This window comes from Platichthys flesus, chromosome 17 (genome assembly GCF_949316205.1).
Source record: "Platichthys flesus chromosome 17, fPlaFle2.1, whole genome shotgun sequence".
Taxonomy (NCBI): Eukaryota; Metazoa; Chordata; class Actinopteri; order Pleuronectiformes; family Pleuronectidae; genus Platichthys; species Platichthys flesus.
The window spans coordinates 14,983,458-14,992,307 of record NC_084961.1 but is presented as its reverse complement, the minus strand read 5'-3'; the positions used below and the strand labels follow the sequence as shown (position 1 = coordinate 14,992,307).

Genomic DNA, 8,850 nt, shown 5'->3' with positions numbered 1-8,850 from the left:
TGTGCGTGGATGTGTGTGGAGTTCATAGATGCTCAGAAAGCAGTGTGTGGGACAGTTGATCCTGCTGTGATGTGTTTTACAATTCATGTGCGAGCCCCGGAGTGCTGTAGATTTTCGAGCACAAATCAGATGATAAAGGGTCAATTGCTATTACAACAATATATTGTTGTAATACATTGACACACACAGACACTCACACACTGCTCTAACATTTGCTATGCAGCACTTTGTCACAGACACACACAGACACACACAGACACACACACACACACAGCAATGGCCATTGTCCAAAGAGGAGAGAGAAAGGGTGGATGACGGTGAATGGGTGCGGTGTTTCCATGGTGACCAGGGAGACAGAAGGGGGGGGGGGGGGGGTCCGCCCCCTTGCCCTCATTGAGAAGTTGACTGACTGTCGCCGAGTTGAGGTGAGACAGCCGGCCGCCACGATGCCGGAGACAAGAGCGCGGCAGAGAGCGATCAGCAGCCATGTAAGCACGTTACGGTCGTGGGCCACAGAGCTCCAGCGGTCAGTCTGAGGCACTTAGCATTAGCATTAGAAAGACATTATGCTAATAGCATCAAAGGCAGCCGCCCCCACCTTTGTGTTTTCTGCACTAACCCAAGGGCGCGGGAGGATTTATATAATTATCAGCCATCGTTCCAGGCCCCAGACTCTCAAAGCATCTGCATGAAGATAAAGTCAAAAAACTTTACAGCACGGGCAAGCTGCTAAAGGTTCACAGGCACTGAGAACAAAGGCTTATACAGCAGATTTCATTTGTCTAAAAAAACATTATTTAGTTTTATACTAAAACACACTCATGGACTCGCTTCTTATATCCAGCTGTGAAACAGCCAACAAAACATCTTGGGCTTATGGGAAATGATGTAAATTAAAGAAAGAAATATTTAACGAACAATAATTTCACATTGTTTATCAAGAAAAAAAACACCCGTATTGAAACATATAATACCAAGAGAGCCACTAGGCGTGCATAACACAAATGTAAGCCATGATGATGTGGAAGCCGGACTACTGACAAAAGGCCTCGTACACATCTGCTATTAACCGTGTTCTCACTTGCATTAAAATGCATACTTACTGTGTCTCCTGTGATCCCTTTGCGATCACATCTCACTTCCCCGCTCTACAAATGAACATGTTTGTCATTTTCTAAACATCAAATGATGTTGTTTTGTCCCAGTTTACAGAAGTGTCCGAAGTCACAGTTTGTGTGTTTCTGTGTGTCGGCATGAGAGAGAGAGAGAGGAGTCAGGAGGCGCTGCAGAGAAGAAAGCTTTCACCAAATTAAGAGAAGTATCAGTCACGACATCATGGTGGGTGTTGATATTTTTACCGATGGCCACAAACAGATAAGAGTAAACATAGGTTCAGTTCATAGTGAAACAGTAACAGTGTCAGAGGATGTCAGCTGAGTAAGAGGTCCTTTACATTTGGCCCAGGGAGTATTCATGTTGCCATCTGAGTGAGTTCACACCAGTTCTTAGCGCTGTCCACTTGTGATCGGATCATAAGCGCTGATGTGTAAGTGTTGCTTTGCTATTACACCACCATAACACTGCTTACAGAATATGTTCTCCAAGCAATGGGGGGACTGAAGCTATGGGGATGACATCAGCGTTGGAGGTAATAAATATTGTACAACAGATGAAGCATTGCGTTAGTTCATGCAGGACACAGGAGTCATGTGCTCAGCTGGCATAGGCTGTCGGCTTCTGATAGAGTTATTGGTGCTCGTGAATCACCTACCAATCACAGCCCATCCTCTCAACAAGCAGACCATTCAAATACAACCTCCTCCTCCTCACTGATCCCTGCTCGGCTACTCTGCCACTCATGCTATGCTGCTAGAAAATTGCCTCCACCATCCCAGCCTCCCCCTTTTAGCACTGAGTCCAAACATGGTCTCGGTGAGCGGCATCATCTTGAAACAAAAATGTGTTTCGCCCACTGGCGGGTTTGCACGCATTCCCTGTTTTACATCAGCATGCTGCGTGGCTAATCCAGGGAACAACCAAAGAATGGAGCCATCCGTGCCAAGCATAACTGCTTCTAACTATTTCCATTGTGCAATAAAGGGTTAAATCACGATAAATGTTTCTGACTGAATCACCGTTACTGAAATTACAGCCACACAGAGAAAGTGGGAAGACATCATAGGATATGATGTGTGCGACTATTTAAGATACTGAGGAATAAGGAAGGTTGTGTACTTCCCTGGCAACAGAGGAGATACACATCAGAGATGCTGAAGTCTGTACCAAATAAAGGAAAATGTATATAACAAATACACCCTTATACAACCTGTACTGTGATTGAATTTTAATTTCAAGATCTCTAAGTGAAGCACAAATACACATTAAGCTGGAAATAAGAAGGATATCTGGCTCATTCTGGAGGTTGTTTGTCTGCATGTTGTTATTTGATACTTTCCCTTGTCCTGAATTAATGTTTTCAGGGAATCAAATTAACTATTTAAAGAGTGCGAAGGCAACAGATCACCTGATACATGCACCTAACACTCCTTCACAATTTGATACCTCGTAGAGTCAGAGGTGCAGTGCACTCGTGCCTTTGTTTTTGAAAAGCAATTTGTTGAGCGTCCCATTTACACCATGAAATTGAAGAGTGGACTCCTCCAGCAGACAAAATGAAATATCACAGGATCTGACAATTACAGCATTTATCCCACCCGGTGTATTACATGAACTCTGCCCTCCTGTGTTTAAGCACCCATCAAGCCAATGAGGGTCCACCTCCACATGAATCATTACAATCAACAGAGCCAACATTGTGCCAACACACCACGCAGCTCATCCTGAGGGGGAACGCCGAGAAAGACACCACAGAAGAAGAAGAGTAAAGTGTCGGCCATTGAAAAAGAGGGAGTTTGTTCAGGCCTGACAAAAAGCGGAAGTGGAGGTGAATCGAGGGCAGGAAGAGAGGAGAAAGAAAGACTCAGTCACCTTGGATGAGTCACCCAGCACTCCTAAGCACTTCATACAGAGGCGTATTAACAGTACTAAAGTCTCTTCCTCGCCATCTTCCCCTTTTCTGGTTAGTCAAGCGTCACGACACACGCATGCACACACAGTCAGAGTGTCACCCCGTGAAAGAAATGTCACAGGGCCCAGACGCAAACACAAACTGAATAGAAACAGTATTTCAGTTCATTTCTCCCCTCTCCAAATGGGCTTGTTATTGGATTGAAAGGGTGTCCTTGACTAGCGCCGCTGTGACTTGCTGCAGTGAGGCTGTTGATGTGCACACAGAGGAGCAGGGTCAGAGGGTCCAAACAGACGAGAAACAAAGAGCAGAGAAAGAGAAGCTATTGACGGCACTGGTTTAAAGCAGCTCAAGGTGAAACACAGGACTGTTTGCATCCGCACAGGTTTTAATACTCTTTGGGTACATGTGACACTTTAGACGTACGCAGATCCACTTGTCATTGGTGGTGGGGGGGCTGGCAGGCAGGAGGCAGGACATGACGTAGGAAGTCCGCTTCAGAAATTTTGTTGACAGCACATTATCGACATCTGCCATCAAAAGCGGTTAAATCTCATCTTTCCAAGTTGACAACTTCATCTGTGTCTTCTACATTTATGACACCTCTTTCTCATCCTGAGATATTTTTATTTTTATTTTCAATTATGTCTCTGTGTGTTAGTCATCAACATGCCCAGGCTGACCCAGACATTTTCTGAACATTTTACTGGGAAGGTTGGCAGCTGGGTTGGACATTTGCATTTTCACATGCAGCAATACAGGAAATTTCAGGGAAATCTCTGGAGTTTAGTGCACGTCTGACAGCAACTGTTGTATTGATATTTTTTAAATGATGGAAAATATGAACCTTGAAAAAAATAACGTGTTTTTCGTTTCGTTGGCTTCGTCTATGATTGGTGGTGCATGAAGCTGTTGGCGGTGTTGCGGTTCTCTCTCTCTCCCTGTTTGGGTTTAGCCGTATTTGTGATTGGATCAGGTCTGATTGTCCTTGGGAAACTTTTGGGATTAGATTTGTTTTGTTTTGTGTAATAATTTACAATGTGAAAAACTCTGGACTCCTTAAAATCCCCAATGACGCCTTCTATCTGCATCTCCCCCCTCATTGGACACCATTCCCCATCCCCTCAACCACTCCAACGCCCTTGGACTATGTTTTTTTATTCACAGTGGATTTGATTAAAATGTTATCACACTGAAAAAAAGTAATGTCAACTATTCCGACCCAGCAGTCCTCTTTTGAAACCATGTTTAAATCCACTAGATTCAGATTTCTATATTGATCTGCACCAAATTGTACAGAAATATTCATTATTATCCTCCTGCTTAATCAGCACTAGATTGTGATTAGGGTTAACACTGAATATATACATTATATCAACTAAATTATTACGTTCACAGAGAAAACCAATATGTTAAAATAAGAAGCAGACCCCTCTATTCCTCCCCCACTAAAAGGTGGAGGCTGAGTGTCTTCAATAAACCACAACTGACTAAATGAGACAAGCATTCAGAAATCCTCAGGGAGGAGTGACAGCGAGGGAAGAGGGCTGTCTGTATTACCCTGCAGCACAGATCACAAACCAATAACAGGGCTCATTTCCTTCCTTCTGTCCCAGAGGACGGGCCACCACAGTCAGAGGGCGTGTCGCCATGGTTGAGCCCCAGCAGGAGCAGGCGTGTTGGGCCGCGACCCGCCTGATGACGTAGTCTCTTCTCTTTCTCAAGCCTCCTTTCCTTTCTTATAGACACGCACACGCAAAGAGACAGTGTACGGTTACAATACAAGACGGTCAGGAGACGACACCTTAGCTAGATGACCTTGAACACATCACTGACACCTCTTTGTGTCCACTGACACATATTCTCACGTTTCGATCCCTCAGGTTTCCCGCACCTTGATTATTGGGATCTTTGAACTAATGCTAGAGATACAAATTTGTATATGTTGTTCTAGTTAGAGCAACAGAGCTAGGTGAAATACAATGAGAAAATGTAATTATTTTCATAATGTTTCATTATAGTATTTTTGTCCATTCATACCTGAAAATGTTATAAGGCATATATGTACCCCAATACATATGTATTTCTACTTTTATAATTTGATTATTTACCCAGACTGACCTCCTGAACCTCCGTCATAGCAGCAACATTCATGGAATCACTTCCTCTTTAACAAGTTGTCTTCAAAGTAATAGCAAAACAATCATTATGTTGCTGTAATGCCTTATATTTATTATATTTGCTGAATAACAGTGCTTTTATTTTGAAAAGCTGTGAACTGGTCTGGAGATTGTGTTGATTGCTCTACAGACCTTTGAAAAAGCCAACATGCATTGTATGAATAAATATCAGAAGTTAAGTAAAGTATCTATAAAATATTCATTGTAGATAAACCAGGTAGATGAACACTATTTTCTAACTTCAGTCTGCACCAGAATATAAAATAAATGCTCTGCGCACAAACCATATGAATTATTGTATTTTGAAGAACTGTTTGAGGAGATCTTATTCTGAAGTAGCTCCAAAGAATGAACACAGGCCCTGAATACAGCCCATTCCATGCAGCCAGGTTTAGAGCTGGGACTGCACAAGTCATTTATAATGCATACATTATATGATTTTAAAGCACACAACCATCCTGCATGGGACATATTTGATTAAACTCACAGTTTCACTATAGCAAAACAGACAAAACACAACATTATTCCAACAAGGATCATTTATTAACAAACAGTATAATACAAACAGGTCACAAATAAAGAGTGGACTCATTTCTGACCATCTCAAGTGATCAGGCACAGAGGTACCATCAAATAACATTTGCATTCAGTTATCATGGCCTTTAGAAACCTGAGCTTGATACAAAATGCTATGAAGTGTGTGTGCGTGGTACGAATGCATGTTGCATGATGATGAGGAAGCATTACAAAAGGTTTAAGTGTAGGAGTATAAACACAATGTATGTACAGCTGATGGAGTCAATTTGTTGATGCAGAATCACACAGGTTGCATGCAGCTCGTAACATTTCTGTCCGTACAGTTGGGAGCTGTAAGAATGTTCTGCTGCAAACTCAACGTCAATGCATCAACAGAGACGTAAAAAAAACACACAAATGTCTCCCAGCAACAGAACAACTCAGCACAGAAAAAAATGTAATCTTTCTCCTCTCTAGATCTTGCATATACTTGCTATTGGTTCCTATTCCTTTAAATGAAGTTTAATGTAACTTAAAAGGTGAGAAGGGATTGGCTGAGTCAGGGAATAAAAGCTTCTCCTTCAGGGTCACAACATTCATAAAAAAGAATAAGTGGGTGTTTTCATATTCTGCTGGCACACACACACACACAGAGGCTCCCACTTGGTCAAACACCCCCAAGGCTTTCATTTTGAGGGTCACAGGTTGAAGGTCAGGGGTCACGCTGCAGGAGTCACTAGGAGGGGGCGTCCTCTCCATGTATAGCCTTATACTTGGACATATCCTCTGGAAAAACCTTGCTGAGCTCTGAGATAAGAAGGCTCTTGAATTTCTGTTATCAAAGAAAATCAGACAGCTGGGGTTAGTTTACAGTTGCCACTTTGACTCTGACAACAGTCTAACATGTGTATAGTTATACCATAGTAAGTGTAGGTTAGATCTGTACCCTATGATAAATCTAGCTTGAGCCAAACTGCAAAAAATTTTAGAATATAAGAGAGATGTATAAATTAAATGTTTCGTGGAGCAGAACTGCTAGAAGGACTATTAATCAATGAGCAAGAACACTTTAAAGTTATCATTACCAGAATAAGGGGCAGTGCATGAAGAGTTTTTAACTGCTTTGGAGAGAGATGATAACATAATAGCGATGATACAATATAATATTCTCCTGTAAAGAATGTGAGGAATTTCTCCTATTTCAGGCCAAGACATATACATATTCATTTATTCTGACCATATTCATTTTGTACTAGTACCAGTTTAACACCAGTCTTTAACAGTGTTGCATATTAACCCTATTATGTTGCCAGCTAGTGGGTGTTACGAACGAAAATCAGCATTAAAATTGTTTTGTCTAGTTTTTCCAGCAGAAGTTCCTACAGGCTGCTGGAGTGAATTCTTGAAATACTTCTAACACATTAGCTCAAATTGAAATATGAGAACAACCTGTTGTGATTTTATAAATATTATCATGACCATGGTACCAGATTGTGTGAAACCTAAGGGAAACCCTGACATGGCTCTTTGTGTAATTTGGACGATCCTTGAAATGGAAGTTTTATATCTACTCTCAAACTCCTACAGGTGCTCAGGAGAAGTAAATCAGGGAAATGCCTTAAGGTTATGTTTAATCTTATAGCGCCATTGGCAGGGATTGTAAGACCCTGGCATCATCGCTTACCGTCATAGTGTCAATCTTTCCTTTGACCTGCTCGTTCCGGGCCAAGGCTCTCTCCAGACATTCCTTGGTGTACAGCTGAGGGTTTCGACCTTGGTCAATATATCTACAAACACAAAGAGGCATAATCCCAGCTGAAGCACAGATGTTTGTATGTGGTAGGTTGGCCAAGACACATTCCACAGCAAACAAGTTTATCTGAACCAACTCAGCCAACGACATGCAGTGCAGCAGGAGGAGTAGCAACAACAAGTGTTAACGAATTATGCCAGCTGTAAATGTTATTTTTTTTAATATGTGTATGCCGAATAATAAACTGACTGCAACACACCAAGAAACTGATCAAAACGAGGCGTGAAACTTCACCAGATTTGAGGGGGAGCGGATGAAAATATAAATCGTACGATTTTTGAATGAGGTTTGGTGTGTCGCGAATACAAAAACGAAAGGTATTGTCTCAACACGAAAGAGTGTTTATGTAGGTGATTCGGCAATGACAGACCAAAACAGAATGGTGAATAAAACACGTCGCCATGGATTATGGAGGCGGAAAGTACCAGCCACTAAAACACCCAGGGACTCACTCGAAGACCTCCAGCGGGACGTTGATCTCATGGAGCTGCTGGCGGCACTTCTCGATGTCCTGGAGACCAGAGATCACGAAGTTTCTGGAGAGAAAAGGGGGGGAGAGATCAACAGATGCTTTCTTTACGGCGTGGTGCCGCTTCGAGCAGCTCGGGGACTACATGACTCACAGCTTCTGGTTGAGTCCTGCCTGGCTGCTGGGCTGGAAGTCGCTGACGATGATTCCCAGCTGTCGGATATTCTCGATGAATTTCTCCAGGTGCTCCTCCAGATTGTCAAATTTCTCCGCCATTTTGATTAAGCCTCACAAACAAAGGTATGAATGAACAGCGATTTCTCCGGTGGGAAGAATTCTCCTGCTCGGATATTCGCTGTTAGCCGCTGACAACACGACAGCCACAACACTGAAGTGCTTTGCGGCAACGGAACAGCCAATCAACGGCGAGTACTGCTCTACTGCCTGGGTAACAACCAATGAGAGGTGGTCGTATGGCACAACAAAGTGTCGTGGTGCTGGTTGAGCGGAGGCTCCTTTGTGAAGAGTGTAGAATGAGCTGAGCCCATTTTCTTATTCTATATTCAATGTGAATACCTTGTGATGATGCAACGGGGACTTGACAGCCTATTTTATAATATCTTATAATCACAATAATGTCAGTTCATTTAAATATCACTGCAAATATACTGTATATTTAGCATTTGCAAATATGCACCACATCAGTCACAGATTTCTACCATGGAAATCACCTAACAGGAAAAAGTGCAATGTTTTCTTAAAGCCAGCATGTGTCACACATATATATCGCTGTGTGTGATAGTAATCATGACAAATGTGCTTTCCACTGAGGGGATGTTTTCAA

General features: G+C 42.4%; 1 protein-coding gene across 1 annotated transcript; it reads right to left on the bottom strand.

The window, feature by feature from the left end:
• Window positions 1-5,729: 5,729 nt before the first annotated feature.
• On the bottom strand, window positions 5,730-8,415 carry med10 (mediator complex subunit 10). The gene is made up of 4 exons (XM_062410473.1): window positions 8,161-8,415; window positions 7,990-8,073; window positions 7,409-7,511; window positions 5,730-6,556 (listed from the first exon to the last, which is right to left on the bottom strand). Exons 1-4 carry the CDS (start codon window positions 8,280-8,282, stop codon window positions 6,461-6,463), a joined length of 405 nt encoding a protein of 134 aa, XP_062266457.1. The 5' UTR covers window positions 8,283-8,415; the 3' UTR covers window positions 5,730-6,460.
• Window positions 8,416-8,850: the final 435 nt, after the last annotated feature.

What these genes read in the sequence shown, in the direction of transcription:
- med10 (XM_062410473.1), bottom strand. Translation starts at nt 8,282, where the DNA reads ATGGCGGAGAAATTTGACAATCTGGAGGAGCACCTGGAGAAATTCATC. An exon ending in GCAGGACTCAACCAGAAGCT is followed by an intron (nt 8,074 to 8,160) that starts GTGAGTCATGTA and finishes TTTTCTCTCCAG; the next exon opens with AAACTTCGTGATCTCTGGTC. An exon ending in GTCCCGCTGGAGGTCTTCGA is followed by an intron (nt 7,512 to 7,989) that starts GTGAGTCCCTGG and finishes TTGTGTTTGTAG; the next exon opens with ATATATTGACCAAGGTCGAA.